Here is a 24,299-nt window from a genome sequence, read left to right as displayed (position 1 = left end):
TTTTCAATATTTTTGCTTCTTCATTATCTAATGTTAAACTTATTAACATGAACTGAGAGGTCTTTATCTAAATCTTACATAATACATCTTTAAAGTATTAATGGCAGTTTACACACGAAACGACCCCCCACCCCACCTCCTCCAACCCCACCCCTGTTACAACAGTTAGCTACTAGCAGTTGTTATTTAAAAAGCTGTTACATATTACTCTAACAATTACAGATATGCCAGCTTTTAATTAATTGATGACATCCATTGCGTGGTATCTCAAGGAACTACTTTATCCGCTTTTTTTCAAAGTTTATAAAGAAACAACAATAATGACCAGAATTTTTTTTTGTATTTGGGTAAAAATACATTAACGATAATATCCTATAATAAAAGCTGTTACAGTAAGGAGAATAATTCCATTTATATCTAAGAATGTTTTCCATTTAGGACTTTCTTTAATGGACGTCATTTTATCTTGAATAGCTTTAATCTCTTCAGGAGTTCTTCTGATCTGTGAATCATCTGACATACCACAGCAAACCATAACACGACGTGTACATTCACCATGCTCTATAGGAGAAATTCATTTAAAATAGAAGACTAATTAATTGTAAAACTATATCTATAATCGGAAATTAAAATATTTAAAACAATAAAAGGATGGAAAATGAAATGAAATGAAATGGGGTTTAACGTCCTACTGTTCTGCTCCTATGCTGGGCTAATGAAGACGGGCATACGCCATACAGTGTGCTATGAGGGAAATTTTGCCCGGGCAGCGGCACTATCCCAATCTCTTATATCGAATTCCAACTGCCAAGGGATCTTTTACGTGCATTCCAATGTATACACGGGACCTCGGTTGTTCGTCTCATCCGAAGGACTAGACAGCTGCCCTTGTCAGGCCCTCCGTCCTGCATCCCTGACAAGGGGGAACCACGCCGGAAAATCTGGATGAACATTCTCGGCCAATGCAGGGATCGAACACCCGACCTCCAGGCTAGCGAGCCAGTGTCTTACCCACTTAGCCACGTGATCCCCCAATAAAAGGATTGAATAACAAATTAGAGGAGAAAGTTTAAACATATTCTGCTTACATCTATGGGCCGAACTGTTAAATGCTTAACAACGAAACGTTCGTGTTCAATGAAAAGTTTGTGCAAATTTTAAGGGTGGACATTACAGTTACATGTACAACTGAAAATAATTCCAGCTGTTACAATTGCGGACCACCATGAATAAATATGCGATATCAATGTGTTGGTTTAATGTCTGAAATGAAATGAAATGGGGTTCAACGTCCTACGTTTCTGCTCCGACTGGGCTCATGAATTTCTTCACTAGTCATAGTGAGCCGTGAGAATAGTACCTACCTTTTACAGTTTGATCCTGTTGAGTATCATCATTTTCATCATATGATGTATCTTGCATATCTTCATCATTGCGTGTCCACCACGTTACACGGCGTAACTGTAATAAATGTAATGGAAGTATATCATTTCCAAATATCAAAGCATCCATCAAAGAGGTTTTAATGACGTATACGTATAACGAATGGTTGTTTTTTTTAGTGGAATTAATGTCCAATAACGCCCTCCTGGTGACGTGATTACGAATATACACGACCGAGAAATATTCAAGGTTTCACCACTGTATATAACTGTTTTGGCAAATATATTCAAGGTTGCCAACAGAGCAAACCGTACCCCGCTGGTGTTTTCGGGACATAACTGTAAGGTACTTGAAATTACCCTTTTCTACAAAACATCAATAGTGCAGATTTATCATTAAATATACATGTGATGGGGGGGGGGGTATGAATTGAATTAATTAAAGCAAGAATTCAATGTTAATATTCAATATTAATCTAGTTACAGCTATTAATCTATATACATGAATTACCTTTGAGCTGGGTTGTGGTTGTGTTTTTAAACTAATTAAAATCATACATATGCCTGTAACTGCTGTTTCCATGGCAGCCACATACAAGAAATGGATTTTTAGAAAATAAAATCGATCGTCGGGTGTTCCGCAAGGCGGCGCTGGGTAAGCAAAGGACATGAAAAGTCGAGCAAATCCTACAGCTTGACCTGCCAACGTTCCATAAAATGCCGCCTGAAATGACAGATATAAGCATGACTATAAGTACATACAAACGGAAACAATTCTGTTGATTCTATTGTTTTAAAATAATGAACCATAGCCACGCAAAGCGTGGAATTACGCCCACACACCAGCTTATCCAAAAGCAAAACTTGGATGTTGACCAAATTTGACAAGGATCCTTTTTTTGCCACGAAGTAATCGACTTTTTATCGTATTCACAAGCTTGAAAAAAAACATACGTTAATACGGTATAATCTATTGCGTTCACAGGGTTTTCAAGAAAAGGGTTAATCCCGAAAACGTTTGTCCATCATGAATGCTTCATACTACCGAAACAAATCCATTAAATACTGCAGCCTCTATCATGCTTAAATGGTTTCGGAAAAGGGGACTGAACTCTGGAAGAGAACGTCGCGGAACGCTGAATACCGAAAGGATTCGTCCTCTGAAAACCACAATGCTTCGCTGAAAATTTGAACCAGCGGCTGCCAGGCAGGATACGCCCACATTTTCGAGAGATGGATAGAGAACAAGCTAAAAAGAAAGTGATTTTTCGTACAATCAGAGGCCATAATTCAGGAAGTTACGGTCCGATATGCGCGAATATCGCAAGGAACCGAGATCTTTGGGTTATAAACTTACATTTCAAGTTTCAACAAAATCGGATAAAAATTGTGACCTTGATATACCATATTTTTACGCTATTTGAGAACGAAGGGCGGCCATTTTGTCTGTCAGTTTTGGACCGATTTTCATGAAATTCGAACTCAGTCGTCCTTAAGGTCTAACGGTGATATAATAATACGTTATTTTAAATCGGTTAAAAATTATGACCTCTATTGGGTCCACAAGCTAAAAACGCAATTTTTCGTTCAATCAGGGGCCATAATTCAGGAAGTTACGGTCCGATGTGCGCGAATATCGAAAGGACCCGAGATCTTTGGGATATAAACATACATTTCAAGTTTCAACAAAATCAGATAAAAATTGTGACCTCTATAGGGCCCACAACCTTGATATACCATATTTTTACGCTATTTGAAAACGAACGGCGGCCATTTTGTCTGTCAGTTTTGGGCCGATTTTCACGAAATTCGGACTCAAACGTCCTTAGGGTTTAACAGTGATATAATAAAACGGTTTTTTAAATCGGATAAAAATTATGACCTGTATAGGGTCCACAAGCTAAAAACGCGATTTTTTGTACAATCAGGGGCCATAATTCAGGAAGTTATGTTCAGATATGCGCGAATATCGAAAGGAACCGAGATCTTTGGGTTATAATCATACATTTCAAGTTTAAAATAAATCAGATAAAAATTGTGACCTCTACAGTGTTCACAAGCTAAAAACGTGATTTTTCGTACAATCAGGGGCCATAATCCACGAAGTTACTTTCCGATACATGCCAGTACCGAAAGGAACCGAGATCTTAGGGTGATAAACCTATATTTTAAGTTTCATTGAAATCGGATAAAAATTGTGACCTGTAGACTGTTCACAAACAATTGTGGACGGACGGACGGACAGGGGCGACGACAATATACGTCCACATGAAAATGTGGGCGTATAAAAAGTATTTGTAAAAGCCTGTAGTCTCTTACGTTTTCAGCAGGATTCTCGGCAAAAGAATACGGAGGGGACGGGGGGGGGGGTATTTATTGAATATCTATGGAGATCAAATGCTTCACACCAAATTCGAATAAAAATGGTGAAAACTATGGTTATATAGTGAGCAGAAGTTTTCAGAAACAGGGGAATAACTCTGTAACGGGACATCGCGCAAAGTTAACTATCAATAAGCTTCACACCGAAATTCCGTTAAAACTATAGCCTTCACAAGGCTTTCAAGACAGGGGTGTAACCCCAGCACGGAACGTCGCGTAAAGCTGAATCCGTTAAAAACTGTAGCCTCGATTGTGTTCACGAGGTTTTCGGCAAAAGGGTGTGGGGTAAAATGAAATAAAATGAAATGAAATGAAATGGGGTTTAACGTACTACACGTCCTACTGTTCTGCTTCGACTGAGCTAAGAAGACGGACATACGCCATACAGTGTGCAATGAAAGAAATTTTGCCCGGGCAGCGGCACTATGGCCTACACTTATATCGAATTCCAACTGCCAAGGGATATGTTACGTGCACGTCAATGTATACACGGGGCCTCGGTTTTTCTTCCCATCCGAAGGACTAGACAGCTGTCCTTGTCAGGCCCACTGCCCTCTACCACTGACAAGGGGAAAACACGTTGGAAAATCCTGATGCACTTTCTCGGTCAATGCAAGAATCGAACACGCGACCTCCAGACTAACGAGTTAACGTTTTGCCTACTTAGCCAATGTGGCCCGAGGGGGGGGGGAATAACTCCAGAAAGGAAAGTCACAGAATGACAAATAACGATAGGGCTTGACCTAACAAGATCCAGTGCTTCAAACCAAAAGTAAAAAGAAAATTGTTAAAATCTCTTTTCACGTTCACATGGTTTTCGGTCAAGGGTGGTGGAGAGGTGGGTGTTCTCATCAAATTTGAAAAAATAAACAATCTGTTAAAATTGGGCATAGCTTTGGTACGAAAGGTCGCGGAAGGCTGAATATCGATAGGATTCGTCCTCTTATGACCCTGATGCTTTCTACCAAATTTTGAAAAAGATATCTGTCAAAATTCGTAGCCTCTATCGCGCTCGCAAAACAATTGTTGACTGACGTACGTTCCGGCGGACAGGGTGACGACATAATACGCCTACACTTAAATGTGGCCATATTAAAATTAACGTTTCCGGCATCTTGAAGATACTTTAGTTCCTTGGCAAAATAATATTTAACCTATGCAATATGTTTAAAAAAGCAAGCGACGTTTTAATGATCAAGGTGAAGACATTTTACACAAATTATTTTGAGATCAACCTATGGCGAATTCCGATATAACGTGTAAGCGACTATGCATAATTTCCCTGTCAAAATTTATTTTCGAACCATAAGGGGATATTCTAACCAATCCTCGGTAGTCATATCCCATTCAAGTAACCGTTCTACTACCACGGACCCATAAATACTGAGCAACCAATTACCAATACATTATAACCTTACAGCAATCTCTTCCCAAAGAAGGTTTGAGTTGATGGTTATGACAAAAACCATATGCCGCATATAGAGCATCGCATTAAATTTGTACACAGCCGGTGGTATAATGGTAAATTAACATGGATCCGTATCTTGATCACCCAAAGAGGGAAGCCCAATCCACAAAGTAATTTTAGTGTATCTCAGATAAAGATTATAAAAATTGCCTATTTATCGCAGTTAAAAACAATTGTTCATTGCCTAGCAACTATGTGGGTGATACCCACATTTGCCTACTATGAACTACAACCCTGTATACAGGTACCTGTTCTGTGGTTCGCTTCCAGAAGAAGCCCATTATGAACACCATAGCCCACGGTGGTCCAACAGCACTCATCATGCCTTGCCAATACTGCCATAGTTGATCTCCTTGTGCCGCTTCCATTATAGGTATCCATATAATGGATAAACCAACCAATACTAATACTACTAATCTAGATAAAGCAATAATCATTTTTTCAACCTCTTTGTCTTAAGTGGGAGAAATGCAGTAACCGGACTTGTACCGTAAACATATAAACATGATATTCCATCAAAACTTGACTTTCATTTTTTGATATTCTAAACGTTATGAAACGTTAATAGGTCATAATCATTAAAACTTGTCTTTCCCGAATATACAATTTGAACTAAATGTTACCTCCCAACGAGAAGTAGTTCCCATTCTCTAGCGTGTTTCCTGAATCTTCTCCATAAATCCATGGTAAATATAGAACTAGCACTATTAAACACAGACGTCAATGTACTCATAACAGCAGCAAACAGAGCAGCCAACATTAATCCACGTAAACCTGAAGATTAAGAATATTATATTTCTCTGATCGTTTTTACCTTTCCACCGAATATCATTAGCTTCTGGAACCCAAGTAAAAACTATAGCTCAGATTAACTATACTTGGATGACATGGATGGCATTCAAGGTTGGTTTATGGCCTTAAGGTGGCCAGCGTTATTCTGACCAATGTGTCATGGAACGAGACCCATGGGAAGGTCCAAGCAAAATGGTTTGGGGTGGAATCGGCCTGAACCAGAGAGTGGGTCCTGTGGTGTTTCAAAATTTTGGTCTAGGGAGAGGAGGCCGCATCACAGCAGTGCGCTACATCGATCAAGGTCGCGGACCCCACGACATACCACATTTTGCACGTCAGCGAAACAACGTTTTCCAGCATGACAACGCCCGTACCCACACTGCCAGAGTTACTCGGCACTTTCTACAGCAGAACAGTGTCAACGTTATGCACTGGCCAGTCTTAAACCCGATTGAACATCTTTGGGATGAAATTCAGAGGAGACTTAATAACGTCGTACCGAGACCAAACACAGCCGATGGATTGCGCCAGGCTTTTCTGAAAGTGTGGTTCCAGGTACCAATGGCGTTCATCAATCGTCTGGTCCACTTTATGTACAGACGCTGCGCTGCTGTTATTGACACTCGCGGTGGAAACACCAGATACTGATGTATAGACTGTGTACAAACTCTAAACTTTCTCGTAATGTCTTGGAATTGTGATGCATTAATCATTAATGTGTCAACATACCGTTCACAAAAAATTGCTTTGATCCATTTAGTAAGTTTTTTTTCTAGAATGATTAAAGTGCCTCTCTGATTTTGAAATGGTTTTGACGTTTTTTTATATTTGTTTTTTTGCTGTTTAGTATATATATATATATATATATATATATATATATATCCGATGGAACATATGGGACCCAACCAAATGATTATATTCATCAGTGTTTTCGAATCACATGGTTTGCACGGGTTTTTAGTCCCACTGATGAGAGGCTCATAATAAAACTGATAAAAACATATCTATGAATAGAAAACACTCGACTCATGCTTTTTGTGTTTGCATCTCTTGGGCGATGCAATATTAATGTAAATCCAATAATGTTATTAAGACAAATCATTTAGTTTTTTTAAACACAAGGTCTCGCTACAGCGAGTTTGGTTTTCAAGTAGGCCTACCCAAATATAGATTCACTTTCCAGTAAAACGGGGGAAAAGGTTGGGTTTTTTTTAGATCGGACCTAATATAATGGAAGACAGAAATATCGATTTAGATTCTGGTATCTGGATTTCAATTTGAAAATATGAAGGATACACAGAGTTTGGATTTTGAATCGGGAATGAATTGAGAGCAAACAAACGCTTTATGTAAGATTAAGATGGATGTAAGGCGTCTCACCTGGAGAAAGGATTCTAAGTACGAGTAATGGATAAGCTATATTAGAACAACCTGCTGGATTATCACAAATACATTCACAGATCGCAGGATCAGCACACGCCACTTCATCTAAAACAAATTAGCATTGTAATGAATCCACATTTGGACGAATTTGAGAAAATATGACTTCTAGCGCTACATTTGAAGTATATAGGTAGTCGCCCAGCTATGCATGCGTTGTTAAATGAGAAATAACTATGCTTACATGAATAGAATCTAAGCCATTTTTCGGGGTCAAGGTAAGACACCAACGAAGAAATGTACGTGAATGAATTCAAAATTTAGTTGATAATAACATGTATTTTTATATATATGACAACATAACATTTGTAAAGTGAGCGCTACTAGTGAAACAGCCGTATTTCAGCTATCTAAGGATAATGTACGTGTAAAAAGATTTCGACTGGTTTACTTACCTGGGTATAATATTCTCGCCACCATCCCAGGCACCACGAATAAAAAGAAAACAAAGATCTTTAAATAACCAGCAACAATAGATCCACCTTTAGCATGTGATAAGTTCTTGGCGGCTAGAGATCGCTGTACCATTATCTGAAAAAGACAAGATTTATTAATTCAATCGTGATCATTTGCTCCGACCATGCTTACTACTAACTATTAGAGAAGTCAGTAAACTCTCTGTACTGTTTTCCCTTTACAATTTTAAACCTAAATTTTTACTTACCTGATCAGAACACCAAAACCAGATATCACAAGGTATGTTAAAAATTAGAGTTCCTGGCCAAGGATAATCTGAGTTCAGTGGCTCACGTAATAAACTAAAGGAATCCGGACGTGGTACACCACAGCTCGAGTTACCATATCGTGTAGTATTCGGTATCGCTTCCATATATTTAGGTTGAAGATATTCATAACCACCAATTTCTGTTAAACCTACGTATATATAGAAGACCAATAATAAAATAGTTCTGAACTTCTGTGATTTGTAGGTGACATATCTAACCATCTTAATATCCTACATGTAATAGAGAATAGTCCGGTGGCTGAAGGGGGGGGGGGGGTCGCCACCCGAGCTGTGAATTCATGAGACCAAGTTTTTCTAGACCAGTTTTTTGCGTAGATTCCGCATCTGGCTGGTCATCAGGCGTTTGAGGGGGCGTTTTCGAGATATAGGGGGTCAAATGTCTACAATGGGGGGGGGGGGGGGTGATGTCATTATGTTGACATAATATATTAATAAAACATAAATTACTAAGACTGCCCATCTATAAATAAGTGTTTACGATGCCCCCTGGACAACTACTGTTGTGATTTATGGGGAGGTGGGGTGGGGGTAGCAGGTGTGCGCGTGTGGAGGGGTGGGGTGGGGATAAAATTGGCGAGGAAATGAATTCACGTTGATTTAAATGATGATTTTCTAAGAGCTTGATGAAACATCTCTAAATATGTTTATAAGATTCCTATTGTATGGGGGTGACGCCGGGGTGAGTGGCCGCCGTGGGGGGGGGGGGGGGGTGCGGGTGATGGCGGGTGGCAACATGTATTTTGTGGACAGAACTCATTTTGTTCATAATTGAGCTTAAAGTGGTATCTCGTTAGCGTTTTCGTTCAAAATATTAAATTATAATGGTACTTTTCAAGAGATCTGGAAATGTAAATCAAAAACACATTAACTCAGAGATATGTTTAGTTGTTAGTTTATTCTTATTAGTCTTCATCAGAAGATTCAAAATCAAAAGTTCCTATGAGAGAGATAAATATTTTCTTGGTTGCTGGCCAACAGCTCGCATATCCTTTGGATATGCTTCAGGAACCAATTCACATTGTATATCTTCATTCCAGTCATGCAGCAAAAGACCACGTATACGGCAAGGTGGTAATAAAGAAAGGTTTTGCTGCACATTAAACGCAATAATTATGTTGCAACAATATGGCGAGCGGTTGCAAAATAAATGATGGAACAAGATGAATGGGTAACTGAAGCATATCCAAAGGATATGCGCAGGCTGTTGATCAGCCATCAAGAAGATATCTATCCCGCAAATATTATAAGAATACACTAATATCTAAACATGTGTTTTTTATGTAAATTTCCAGATCTCTCGAAAAGTACCATTATAATTTAATATTTTGAATGACGATATTGGCACTGAACGAAAACTCGAGAAAACACTTTTCAGGTCAATTTTGAACCAAGTGGTTTCTGTCCCCCAAAATACATTTACCCTCCCCTATACAACGGTAATCGTATACACATATAGAGATGTGCAGTGGAATTAAAAATAATGTTTTTACCAAGCTCTAAGAAAATCATCAACGTGAACTCACTTCCCGCCAAATGTACCCCCCCCCCATCCATACACACACACCTGCTACCCCCACCCCACCTCACCACAAATCAAAATAGCTGTCCAGGGGCATCATAAACACTTTTTTAAAAATGGGCAGCCCTAGAAATTTATGTTTTATTAATATATTATGTCAACATAATGACCCCCCCCCCCCCCTCCACACACACACCTTATACCTGCTGTCCCCACCCCATCTCCCCACAAATCAAAGCAGTTGTCCAGGAGCATCTTAAACACTTATTTATAGATGGGCAGTCTTAGAAATTTATGTTTTATTAATATATTACGTCAACATAATGACATCAGCCCCCCCCCCCCCATTGTAGACATTTGACCCCCAATATCTCGAAAACGCCCCCTCAAACGCCTGATCACCACCCAGATTCGGAATCTACGTAAAAAACTGGTCTAGAAAAACTTGGTCTCATAAATTCACAGCTCGGGTGGCGATTCCCCCCCCCCCCCCTTCAGCCACCGGACTAGAAGGGGAGAAATACACTTGTGATTTTAAATGTTTCTTTTTTGTCAACTTCAAAAGGCTCTTTTACCCATATATGTCCAAGGCTTTCATAGCCCATCAAGACGAGGAATCACCGATTTATTGCCAGGTTTGACTTACTTTTGAACGTAAGAACTAAAGCCCCAGCTGTTAACACAATCGTTTGTAGAGTATCCGTAAACATCACAGCCGTAAGACCTCCTGTGAAAACAACAATGATTTAGTTAATGCATCACCGTCTTGTCAAATATACAAAGTTTCCTATCTATGATTGATGTCAACAAATGAAATAATGTCTAATTAATAATATTTTGTTAGAAATTATGAATGAGTGAACAGAATGTATAATGCGTATTCATTGCGTCTCCCCACGGCATAAAAAGGGAATGTGAACTATCAACGAGGACGAGAAAGTACATACCGGTCATTGTAAATGCAGCTGAGAATACTAGAACTAAGGTACCAGAAGCATACATACTCCAACCTAATAACATCTGTACAAAAACAGCACCAGCATACATCTCTACCTGTACAGATCAGTTAATATAAACAATAATTGTTAGATACATTTGGTTAATATTATACAAATGTAGATACCAACAACTAAGTGGTGATTTTTTTATCAAGAGGTTGGCCAACTGCAACTTTTTGTTTACTAGATTAAAATAGTGAATTATACAACAGTAACTGACAACCATTCTTTGTTATTATATAAGGCTCTATTAAACAGCGATGTTAATCATAGTAATAAATAGCTAATGAATTCTCAAAATTACTCATGTCGTGTATGGATCTCCAAACTCCAAATGAAAAATGACTAAAAGATCAAATTAGTTTGTTAATTATCGAATTTATAAGAAGGAATTGAAAGTAGAACCGTGCAATAATTTCTTCAAGAAAAGATATGTCGAATCTAGCTTACTAAGATACCGGCACTGTTTATTTTTAAGAGCACTGACGTGGTCGATACGTGGTCGGTACGTGTTAGTACTGACGCTTCTTGCACACCATTTATCTTAAGACTATCGGTGATTTAAAACAGGATATTTGCCACTTACTGATATTTTGGTGATTATATAAAGGACTATAGACAACACGGATAGATAAATACGCAATCGTGTTCCACCATAACGTTTCTGTAAATATTCTGGCATCGTGAACACCTGAGATTATAAATAAACAGATCTTTCTTTACTTAATATGATTGAACATAAATGATCAAGTTATGTATTTGTCCACCCTAAACCCGGCTATTATTGAGTGCAAATTTAAGTTGGTAATTTTACCGGAAAGTAGTAAATAAAAATTCCAGAGATGTATCACCGACACATAAGTCATGTTAGTTTCATGTTGTAAAAACCTATGATACATTTCTCATTTTGGTAAGCATATCTTTGCCATGATTAATGTATTTTAAATCTATTTTATTTACCTAATTATTTCGCCAGTGAGATACATGTTGAAATAAACGGACACTGACATGAGTGAAATGTTGTCCTTATATAGATATATAGAGTAAAAGTCTCTATTGAACAAATGTCAACCGGTCCCTGGGCTACAGAACCTTGTTGGTTAAATATAGGAGAGATTACGTTAGATATAATTCAGACTATGCATTGAAGTCTAACAATGATGGGATTAAAAACTGGTCATTGAACAAACTCTTTACAAACTAACTATTGTTCCAGACCTCCACTTAAAAGCAATGTTCTGTAGTTTATTCGGCAATGTATCATAATTACTTATTATATATTGTGTAGAATTGTATGTCGAATGAAGATTGAGCTATGATTTAGAACAGATCGAATCCCGCTCTCCTATAAATATTTGTTAAATTATCTATGTTAAATATATCACATATAAGTTACTTGGACTTGACCTTAATTAATTAATAAGACAAAAAACAACTTGGTCACAGATCACTTACTCCTGATGACGTAAATACTGGAATGAAAACCCATGCTAACATCAATATAAATGGAATACACTGAAAATAGATGCAATAGAAATCATTAAAGGATTTAAACCATTATCACCTGTAACAACAAAGTAAACAGTCTTTTATTTTTTTCGATCGTTGCGAAGTCCCTTACCAATCCCTAACAGATTTGAAAGAAAAAATTGGAAATGGTCTCCGACCCATACCATACTGCCTGTTTAAATATTGTGTACATGTAAAGAATGGCATTGGATTTTATCTCAATTTAAACAAAACATACAACTCTTTGACCTGTTATAAACAGCACATAAATGTCATTTAATTGATCACTGCATCATGCAATTTTAACTTCTCTCTACATTCTAAATCAAACGAATCATATTATACAAAAGTAAAACAATTAACGTACATGCCATTCAAATATCAATCCACCAATACCAGAAGCTGCAGCTGTACCAGACAAACCAACAAATAATGGTGCTCCGATGTTACTTGCAAATATACTGGCTCCTATCTGAACAAAGACAGATAGAGAGTAAGGATATTTAATCCATTTAATATTGGGACGTATAAAATCTGGAGATATTGGGGCGCTAGATCTAAAAACGGGATGTCGAATCCCTGTGTCTGGATTGAATGAAATATTGCCACAACCGTAATCAATCCTGGGGATATAAGTGGGCATTTATATCACAGAGCAAAGTAAATATAATATTAATGGATGATCTGTGGCGATCTATGAGTGGTTGGTAAGAACATGGTGGTGAAATCATAGACGGCAGGTGACTTCAACACTGGAAGCTAGGCTGTCGGTTTATTTTTTTCATTTCAAGGCATTGTACAGTCACATATACCTTAGTGTGTTCCGACATAAGTACCATCCAACGTGTTCATTTCAATTCCTTTGAACGATACAAACGAAGAATAAGACTGTTTAACAAGCTATACTGTTTAACAAGAATAAGCTATATGGCGTTTAACAGTTAAAAGGGGTTACGTAATTCTTTTATTTTATTATAGAACCCCTCAAATTTTTCTTTAAGTGACCTGATAAACACAAATATATTCGACACCATTTGTAGACTTACCTGGGGTAACTTGCTGGAAAATGATTAAAGTTGCAATTTCATATTTTTAAGTTATATTTTTAATTTTTTTTTAAAATAAAGCCTTAAAATAGATGATATCTATAAACAGTCCTACCTTGTTAAAGAATAATCCTATTATTCCTATCATTCACTATTGCCAGTTGAGAAATTGGCACAAATATCATTTTCATCGACAAATTCAAACGTTTGAAGTTAGCTACTCCATGGTGGAGAATAGAAAACAAGGGAGGTAATTGGGAGGTAATTGTGTTATTATTTCCGGAATGAGTTTTAAATGTAAGAATGACAACTATGATCGTATAATAGTGAGTTGACAACCTATTAAGCAAAAGACATAGAAATAATGACTTTCTTAGAAAATATGAAATTGTAACTTTAAAATAAAAAAAAACAGTTGCCTAGACATGAACATAAACAGTTCACATGGGCGGCCCCATTTCACTCGCAAAGAGATACACTATCAAAAGTGAAAATGGACGTTTTTGATTTTTGTCTTAATAATGAGTAATTGCTCCTTCAATCCTCAGACATTCTGCAATTCGTCGTGGCATGCTCCTAATAAACCGTCCAATCACGATTTGCAGTGCCACGGCCAATTCTTGCAGTGTTGTCTGTTGACGTTGACGTCGACGAACACGTTTCCAGATCAAATTAAACGTAACACACTAAAGCAAAGATACGCTAAGCAGTAAATCTTATGCAAGAACCGATAGGAAAGCAAACATGGATAGGATAAACCAGCAAGCGGCAGTTTCCTTCAACCCTTCCTTGAAGTGTCAAATTTGTCAATGAACCCCTCCTACGTTTATGGCGCTATGCGTGTCGCACATGCAGCTCAGTGGTTCTGTTGGGGCGATAAGTTCTTCATCTGTGAACATATTCTCAAATCATATCAAGTGTCCATGACTATTTATCATATCGCAACCTGCATAGGTATTTGCATTTCAATATCCCCTACTTTTTTGGAACAGTATATATCTGGTGGAGTTTCGCCTTTAAATTATGAAGCGTTAATTTGGGTGAAAATGCTAATTTTGAAAGGCTAACTTCAGTTTCAAAACAGAATAGTAAAATATATTTGGAGTATTTTATAATTAAGGCCAAACCAATTTAATTGTTAGTTCTTTTTTTCTTGATCATCAAATAAACCATCAATTCTTGTGTACGATGTTTTGTTAAATGTGTTTTTTTTTTTTTTGTTTGTAATAAATCTTTTTCCTGAGGAAGTGGGAGGCAAGATTTTTAACAGGTTTCCCAAAGAAGAGAAATTCAAATAAGTATGGCCTAATGGCATATTGTGCTTGGGTTTATATCAGTCTGTTTTCTATTTTGATGTGTATCACATATTATTACTTACCGGGAAAAATGACATGGATTTTCCGGCCAGAAAATATCCACTTGCATTATTTTTTCTGCTAGCTCTAAAGGTAGCCTAAGAATAAAGCAAATAAACAACTGATATATTTTTTAAATCCTTGTAGTCCTAGTAATGAGCTTCTATTACGTCCCGAAATGACCTAGTTTGGGTCGAGTGGACGTTAAACCTCATCGCTTTCTCTCCTTAACCACTTTAGTTTGAAAGATCCATTAAAACATAAACTTAACGAGTAAAGCGGCGTGGTTTCAATTCCAGCCTCGTAGGTTTTCTCCGGGTCCTCCGGTTTCATCTCACTGCTAAATATCCCTACGTGAAGCGAATTATTGAAATATAATTGAACCATATATTTGTCCCAAAATGACCTAGTTTGTGTCGAATGGACTTTAAACCTCATCTCTTTCTCCCTGTAACTACTTTAGTATGAAATATCCATTAAAACATAAACTTAAAAACGAAATTCTCAGCAAGACTATGTTTAGCTATTTATGTTTCTGATCATGGAAGACGTGTTACGGCTATTAAAGATCATTTTAAAGGCTGTTGCGCTTTAAAGCATACAAAATGAAAGCCTTCCAATGAACATAATTACAACAATCAATATTACCTACAAAAACAATTTTAAAATCCTATAGGAAAAATAATACGTGCACTCCCATTTCTTGATCCACATAAGTTAATTAACAGTTGTACATACTTACAAAAATACCAACGATCAAAACCACAACAAAATATGCAACAATAGTTAAAATATCTGCCCAGTGGAGGTAGCCAGTCGAACTGATCTTTGTGCAAACTTCACTGTCCGCCATCGTGAATTTGTATTAGACTTTTCTGTGTAAACGCTTCTTAAAATTCGCAACATCATACCGTTCGCGCTTTATCTTTATTTACGACAGGAGAAAAAAAAAGGTTAAAAACATGCATTTCAAGCATGACGATTGCACTATAACGCGTGATAATGTTTTGTACAACAGAGAAAGAGAGAGAGAGAGAGAGAGAGAGTAATGGGGTTTAACGTCCACTCGACAAAAACTAGGTCATTTCGGGACTAACATATGGTTTAATTTTATTTCACTAATTCGTTTACGCGTAGGGGTCTTTAGCAGTGGGAGGAAACCGGAGGACCCGGAGAAAACCCACGAGGTTGGACAGGCGACCCTACTCCTTGTCACGTACAACCGAGGAGGATTCGAAACCATGCCAGTTGACTCATGGCAGGCCTTATGATACAGCACGCACGTGCTAACCATTCGGCCATCCAATCCCCCTTGACAGAGCATTCTGCAAATACTATTTAAAATTCTGAATGCCCGTCTTCAAACATGTGGGGTGTGAATTATACTTTTAAAATATACTTTGGCTGTTTAATATTATACTGTTTAAAACCAAGATTAATTATTTTTATTCAAGATCAAATGCCTTACGGCATTTAGATACAGAAAATGTACATTACATTGATGGCACAATTATACAGTCATTGAGAACAACAATAATTAAATAATCAGCTACCGAACCGTAATTAAACTTTCTCTTAAACACAAAGTCTGTTTTAAAAATTTACTTAGATTATTCAACACCTTTAGTACATTGTTTGAGTTTAAATACCGAAGGTCTTACAAAATAATACCGTGTAAGGTATTGTTCTCTGATCGATTTATAAACAGGACACTCCAGGGCAAAATAGAATTCATCTTCAGTGTCCAACTATCACAAAATAGACATAATATACGTTCATCTACTGGTATTTTACCGTAACGTATTTATAGTGGTATGGTATTTACCACCCGAGGCAAAGATCACACTATACATGTATAATAAACACGTCACTAGCCTAGTACACACACACACATACCAACCAATGTAACCATGACTACGATTTACACTCGATATGCGTGACGAGCCGATAAGACACTACTGGTTTTACCGATAGCAGACGCTGACTGCGAAATATAGGGCCTATCGGTCAATACAGATACAATTACCGATAATGACGGATATAAAAAAGAACACCCATTAAAATGCATCGAATGTCATGATAAATAATTGTCATTGTTAGTAGGGAAACGAGGGGAACTATTTTATCTCGGGGATCAAATACGAACACGATGTTTATTGAAGGAATTATTAGGTCAGGCTTCTTACTGTGGTGTGATCACGCGACAATCACGTGATAGCCCCCTTCTCTTCTCTTTTACGCGTAAACAAAGCGATAGCCAAGCTACTATTAGCTACAGATTGCCTTATGACAAGCGAGCAGAAAACACCAGCAGTGAATTAGTCGGATGAAACCAAAACAATGCCGCGAAGCAGTAAGATTTGGAACTATTTCACGGTCAGTGACAGTGAGCAAAGTAAGGCCAACTGTCAGATTTGCTACGCTTCAATTTCCCGAGGAGGTACCAGCGTAAAGAATTACACAACGTCAAACTTGATGAGTCATCTACGCTCGAACCACGGGATAGAATATTTAGAATTCCTAGCAGCACAGAAAGAGGCAGAAACATCAAAAAGAAAGGCCATAGAAAAAGATAATATTATATCTGCTTCGAAACCAAAGCAAGCCAAGAAGCCTCGCCAAATACAGATTACGGAAATGGTAGACGGAAAAGTTACTCCCTGGTCAAAGGCGGATGCCCGAACGCAACGTGCGAACAGTAAATTGCTTCAGATGATTGCGATAGATCTTCAGCCGTTGTCAGTTGTAGAAGATGTTGGTTTCCGTAGATATTCGGCAACCCTAGAACCACGTTATAAAATCCCGTCAAAACAAGAGATCAGCAGACAGATGATTCCGACTTTATACGATAAACTGAAGTCTCAAATCAAAGACGAACTGGTCGATGTCATATATCTTAGTTTGACGACAGACACTTGGTCCTCAAGTGCTGGACCTAATTCCCTTATGAGCCTTACAGCCCACTGGATCGACAAGGACTTTTCGAGGAAACGTGCCGCACTGAACGCTTCCTCGGTTGAAGGAATTCATACTATAGAAGCCATAAGTGAGCAAATTTCAAGGATGTTGAATATATGGTCTATCAACATGGATCAAGTAGTGACAATCATCAGGGGAAACGCCAAACATACGGTTGTCGGTCATGATTTAACAGGAATCAGTCATCAAAATTGTTTTATCCACACACTCCAATTGGTCATTAACGATGGCATCTTATTCCAAACAACCGTAATAGACACACTTGCCATTTTTAGAAAGGTTGCGGGACATTTTAAACACTCACCATCAGCATGTTACCGGCTTAGGGAACTGCAAGTAAAACACGGTTTGCCCGATCAAATTATCATTCAAGACTCACAAGCCAGGTGGAATAGTTCATTTTATATGTTGAAAAGAATGCTGGGGCAGAAGGCTGCTATAGTTGATTACGCAAGTTCAGAAGATATACCCCAAATCACAGCGGATCAGTGGAATATAGCCGATACCCTTATAACAACACTCCAGAAATTTGAGGAATTAACCAGACACGCATCAGAAGATGGGTCATCCACGTCAATGGTTATTCCATCCGTTTATATGCTACAAAGATCTCTTGCTAAACATACGAATGATAAGGCAACACAGAATCTAACTGGGGGCCTACTTAAATCTTTGAATAACAGGTACGAAGATGTGGAAAAGAATAAACTCCTTGTTCTATCCACGTATTTGGACCCAAGATATAAGGCCTTGTTTTTTAAGGCAGACGACACGGAGAAGACGGTAGTACGATGGTTGATGGAAGAAGGAGACGTGGAGAAAACCGAGCTCTGGAGAGGGCTACAAGAAAGCCCCAAACCATCAACGCCAACAAAATCAGCTATCGATGACGAGTTCGACGAGTTTGTCAAAGAACAAGGTGCCCCTCAGATGTCACACACGGGTATCAGTATTAATAATGAACTGACTCTTTATTCAACAGAGCCGATACTGGGAAGATCGGAAGAACCATTGGCATTTTGGAAGATCAATCGTCATCGCTATCCCATACTGGCAAAGTTAGCCGCAAAATATTTGTGTGTCCCTCCTTCTAGTGTACCAAGTGAAAGGTTGTTTAGCGAGGCGGGGGATTTGTACGACGAGAAACGGAATAGATTGGACCCCAATATGGCTGAAATGCTTTTGACAATTCGTGGAAATTACGAGAGATTAAACTTTTAGTGAGTGTGTGATTATAATGATGATTAATAGATATTTTGATATACCAACCCGGTTTGATGACATCTTTTTATACATTTGATAGGAAAATGAATATCGCGAGGAACCTTGTTTATTTGATAGTTTGTAAAATTGTTATTACTTATTAGAAACAGTTGAAATAAAAGTAGCCTTAATACGGGCGTAGGTATTGCGCAAGTTTATCATCTTGTATTTTTGGAATAAGCTCAGTGTTTGGTGACGTAATAGGATCAGCTTGCCCCGCTGTGTTAACCATGTCGTACATGTTCCTGTGAACCATATGGAATATCGTTCTCCATGTTAGTCATTATGCAGTGGGTTTATTCCATGTTGCATTCAGAGGTTTTATCGGGTTGGGCTTTTGTACATTAGTGTATGCTCATGCGCGGAAAGGGTGGTATTCCTCCAGGAAAATAAGCCGCATGTGGGAAACCCGAAATCTCAAACAGGAGTTCAATTTTTTATCATGTATAGTCACACGCAAGGAAACTAAAATTAAAGGACCGATTGCCAAGCAAGAGCGAATGATTTGTTCACAACTCGAATGTTTTTTACCGATTCTATTGGATATCGGCAAAAAGGCCAAGAACACATATCAGCGAATTACCGATGTTAAAACCGCTAATCGGAACAGCAGATTGCCTAATGTTCCGTATATTAGACGAATGAGATTATTAGGCACAATATGGGCGATAACACACATAACAAGCCAAAGGATGTAACTACCAATGTGATAATCAATACAAATAGGTAAAATGTGTGTTGCTATTGTCTTTATTTATTGTTTAGTGGTATACGTGTATTTTTGACGCATATCAAATTATCATGTAATGGGTGGTAACTAATAATTTGATAATCCTGGTACATGATAATTGGCGACGAGGATGGGATATTGGTACAAATATGGCTACTTTTGGTCAGATAGAACAATTTAGCGGAGAAAGATCTGATAGGGAACAATACGTTGAAAGATTAGAGCAGTACCTCCAAGCAAACGATTTATCAAGTAATTAAATCTGGGATGATGGATCGAACCATGATGCAGTCAATGCACGTGCCATAGGCGCACGGGCTCGATGACAGTTAGGGGGGGGGGGGGCAGAACCCGAAATGCCCGAAAAAATTTCGGGTGTACAGACAGCGACGCCGATATTCCTCGAGAAGCGAAAAAGCAGAGCTTCCCTTGTATTGTCCACCCGACCCCACCCAACCCCCAAGAAATTTTTTGAATATTTGACGGCTGCAAACATAGTTTCCCGCTATTTAAGCCCGCGAACAAAGCAACTTCAAAGTGGTCTAATATAGCCTAATTAAGATGGCTGACTCGAATTCCAAACAAAAGATCAATCGTTTACAATCCACGGAGACGGGACCGTTTGGAGAAAATTTGAAAATTTAACAGCCGCATACGCGTTTTCCTGCTATTCCAGTCTGTGAATACAGCAACTTCAATTTGGTCCAATATAGCCTATCTGGCTGACCCGAATTCCAAACAACCAATCAATCGTCACGGAGTATGGGGGGGGGGGCTTCACCCTCGGGGCCTCACCCTCCCCGAGAAAATTTTGAAAATCTAACCACCGCAAATGCGTTTTCTGCTATTCTAGCCCGTGTAAGCAACTCCAAAAGTATCCAATGGTTTTGTAACCGAAATCCCATTCTGAATTCCAACCATCCAATCAGACCGTTGCAGCTGCATTCACAAATAATAATCGATGCTCGAAATATGTCGCACAAAGTAGAGTGGCTCCAGACAAAATGTTTTAATGCATAGTCAACTCAGTACAAATTTGTGGTATTCAATTAAAAGAAAAGTAAAATTAGTGTTTTATTAGGGCTCAATGACAGTTCGGGAAGAACAACTAGAAATGCCCGAAAAAATTTCAGGTTTACAGACAGCGGCGCCGGTTTTCTTCGAGAGGTGAAGAAGCAGAACTGACCTTGTATGGACCCCCGAAGAAAATTTTGGAATATTTGACGGCAGCAAACGCGTTTTACTGCTGTTCCAGCCCGTAAAATTAGTGTTTTATTAGATTTCGGGCACTTTATTTTGCCAAGTAGATGAAATAAAAAAAATTTTTTCACTTTACGCGCTGTTCTTTTCAGTGTCGTAGGACCATACTTATTCAGTTTTAAGAAGTCTACTTTCTCCGGATAAACTGGCAAGTACATCTCACGAAACTATAATACAAAATTTCTTTGCACCGACACCTTCAGAAGCTGCTCAACGTTTTAAGTTTCATAGCTGTATGTTTCCGAATTACGTAAACTAGCCGGGAAATGCAATTTCGGCAAATCTTTAAATGACGTTTTAAGAGAGAATAGATTGTAGGATAGGTGATGAACGTATCCAACGTAGACTTTTATTAGAAACTGATTTAAATTTTGATAAGGCTTATACAATAACTGTTGCACAAGAATTTGCGACGTGATATGCATCCGTTTTACAAGGCTCAAGTACCAGTGATTTGTCTTTAAATAAGGTCGGGTTATACTAGTAAAAATGTCAAACCATATTTTCGCTGTGGTGGAGATTCACATTAATCTGATGATTGTCGTTTTATCAGTGCAGGGTGTCACTACTGTTATAAAAATGGACACATAGCAAATATTTGTTTGTCCAGACATATCAATTGAAGAATAAACAAAGTTCTAGGAAAAGAAAGAATAAAAAGCAGAATTGTGCTAATTTAGTTGTTAATTCTGACACCACAGATGTTTTATTCCATGTACATTGTAAATGTTACGGTAGATACTAAAATTGTAAATTTTCAATTGGACACCGGTGCAGTTTCTAAATGGCTGTCTCAAGCATATCTTCAATGTGCCTTAGATGAAAGTTCAAGACACCCTAACACCTATAAATTTAATACTCCTAGTGGTTTATTTAAATATTGAAGACTTCTGTTTGGTTTGAGTTCAGCTGCTCGTTTATGTTAAACGAGCAATCGAGACGGTTTTGAAGATGGTGAACGTGCTTACCTTGATGACATTATTATTACGGGACAGAATTAAAAAAAAGAAAATCTATACAATGTACAGGCTGTATTTACAAGCATACAGGACGGGAGTGTGGTTTGAAAAAACTACGAAAAGCAAAGTGTAAATTACTTTTGACTAATGTTCAATATTTAGGCTTTAAAATTTTAGCTGAAGGTATACACCCTACTGAATCGAAAGTAAAGCAATTAAAGAGGCTCCTCCTCCAATTAACATATCGCAGTTAATTTTATTTATCGGTTTGGTGAATTATTATTCTCGCTTTCAATCTAACCTTGTTCATCATATGGCCCCATTGTATGAATTGTTAAAATCTAATAAGATATTTATATGCCAAAAGAAACATAATTCTACATTTCAGAAAGTTCAAGATTTGATTACAAATGATATTGTACTAGTTCATTATGACCCTGAAGCTGATTTGGTATTGTCTTGAGCACCTTCACCTGTTGGTATTGGAGCTGTATTACAGCAGAAACAACATGGTGAACTTAAACCTGTAGCTTTTGCTTCAAGAAATTTAGCGGTCGGTGAGAAAAACTATGAGCAAATTGAACATGGGGCTGAAATGTGGTCGTATATTGTCGTCGCCCCCGTCCGTCCGTCCGTCCGTCGGTCCATCGGTCCGGCGTCCACAATTGCTTGTGGACGCTCTAGAGGCTAAAGTTAATATCCGATTGACTTTAAATGTATACACAGTGTTTAAGGTCATGAGACGAAGAAGCCTATTGATTTTCAGCGTTTTCCGATAAGTACTGCCAGAGTTATGGCCCTTGATTGCTTCAAAAAATCTTGTGGACGCTCTAGAGGTCAGAGTTAATATCCGATTGGCTTTAAATTTATACACAGTGTTTAAGGTCATGAGACGAAGAAGCCTATTGATTTTCAGCGATTTCCGATAATTACTGCCAGAGTTATGGCCCTTGATCACTTTAAAAAATCTTATGGACGCTCTAGAGGTCAAAGTTAATATCCGATTAATTTTAAATTTATACACAGTGTTTAAGGTCATGAGGTGAAGAAGCCTATTGATTTTCAGCGATTTCCGATAATTACTGCCAGAGTTATGGCCCTTGATCACTTTGAAAAATCTTGTGGACGCTCTAGAGGTTAAAGTTAATATCCGATTGAGTTTAAATTTATACACGGTGTTTATGGTCATGAGACGGAGAAGTTTATTTCATTTTCAGAGATTTTTGATAATTACTGCCAGAGTTATGGCCCTTGAACACTTCAAAAAATCTTGTAAATGCTCTCGAGGCTAAAGTTAATATCCGATTGACTTTAAATTGATACAGAGTGTTTGAGGTCATGAGACGAAGAATCATATTGATTTACAACGATTTTCGATAATTACTGCCAAAGTTATGGCCCTTGATCACTTTTAAAAACCTTGTGACCCTCTAGAAGCTAAAGTTATCATCCGATTGACTTCAGATTCATACACAGAGTGTAAGGTCTTGAGACAAACAAGTTTATTGATTTTCAATGAATTTTTATGACTTGAACAGCTAAATCCATGATGTTAAAAGTTTCCTATACTAAACGTTAGCATGGGGCAAAACTTGATAAAAACCAAACAAATTCTATTGGTTTTCTGATAATTACTTAATGAGTTGTTACTCTTAATCAGATTTTAATGTATTATAAATGTTTCATTACCGAAAAAAGTAAAAATATGTGACAACTCTTGTTGACTGCCCGGACGAGTTAGCTGCTGTGGGCGTATGTTTCGTTGCCTGGCAACCTATCTTTACTATAATCAGTTATGTTCGGCGAAATATGCCAGAAGTCTCAATTGAATGGCAATCTCTAGCCTCTGGTTATTCCAGTCTACACTTAGTATGTATTGCGCATGCTCTCCAGATAAGAATATTGCGTTATGTAATAAAGGTGTTCTAATACACTGCTTGGTTTCATTTCCCCAACCAGTCCAACTGATGTATACCCAGACTCCTGGTACATGATATACCATCCGAACGACGTGAGAAAATCGAGATGTTCTTGTTCGGTCAAAGAGCGGGGTCGAACCAATGTGAACACGGGGACCTCGGTATTATAGATCATCCGAGCGACATTGGACAATCAAGCTGCACTTTTTCGGCCAAACAGTTCCCCCTTCCCCAACCCCCGGCCTTGATTTTTTTTCGAGAATTACATGGCCTCTATCGCCATTTTAGCGTATATACATACACACTGACCTTTTTAAAGAGAGAATTCCAACACCCCGTTTGACGTCACTTTTTATTATGAATTAATACTATGACATTGTGATTCAGTTTCATTGTCGCAAAGCATTAATTGTGATATCACATATGCCTACATCATTATCTCGCGCTTTGAATGCCCACCCATCCCACTATCTGATGATAAAGGATAAAGCACAAGAGGACCTTGACACTTTTTTTGTAAAAATGTGTTGTTTCACAAATTTACTATATAGCT

General features: G+C 38.0%; 1 protein-coding gene across 1 annotated transcript; it reads right to left on the bottom strand.

Annotated features, from left to right (window-relative positions):
• Positions 1-352: 352 nt before the first annotated feature.
• On the bottom strand, positions 353-15,493 carry LOC130010395 (sodium/glucose cotransporter 4-like). Its single transcript, XM_050559859.1, has 15 exons — positions 15,379-15,493; positions 14,660-14,734; positions 12,603-12,707; positions 12,182-12,241; positions 11,313-11,417; positions 10,676-10,781; positions 10,375-10,455; positions 8,129-8,337; positions 7,860-7,995; positions 7,405-7,512; positions 5,856-6,006; positions 5,481-5,649; positions 1,894-2,106; positions 1,365-1,461; positions 353-561 (listed from the first exon to the last, which is right to left on the bottom strand). Exons 1-15 carry the CDS (start codon positions 15,487-15,489, stop codon positions 359-361), a joined length of 1,929 nt encoding a protein of 642 aa, XP_050415816.1. The 5' UTR covers positions 15,490-15,493; the 3' UTR covers positions 353-358.
• Between the last annotated feature and the right edge of the window lie 8,806 nt (positions 15,494-24,299).

This window comes from Patella vulgata, chromosome 1 (genome assembly GCF_932274485.2).
Source record: "Patella vulgata chromosome 1, xgPatVulg1.2, whole genome shotgun sequence".
Taxonomy (NCBI): domain Eukaryota; kingdom Metazoa; phylum Mollusca; class Gastropoda; family Patellidae; genus Patella; species Patella vulgata.
The sequence above is the reverse complement of the archived record's forward strand: the minus strand, read 5'-3'. Positions and strand labels throughout refer to the sequence as shown.

What these genes read in the sequence shown, in the direction of transcription:
- LOC130010395 (XM_050559859.1), bottom strand. Translation starts at nt 15,489, where the DNA reads ATGGCGGACAGTGAAGTTTGCACAAAGATCAGTTCGACTGGCTACCTC. An exon ending in TTTAGTTCTTACGTTCAAAA is followed by an intron (nt 8,338 to 10,374) that starts GTAAGTCAAACC and finishes ATATATACGTAG; the next exon opens with GTTTAACAGAAATTGGTGGT. An exon ending in GGAAGCGAACCACAGAACAG is followed by an intron (nt 2,107 to 5,480) that starts GTACCTGTATAC and finishes CTGTCATTTCAG; the next exon opens with GCGGCATTTTATGGAACGTT.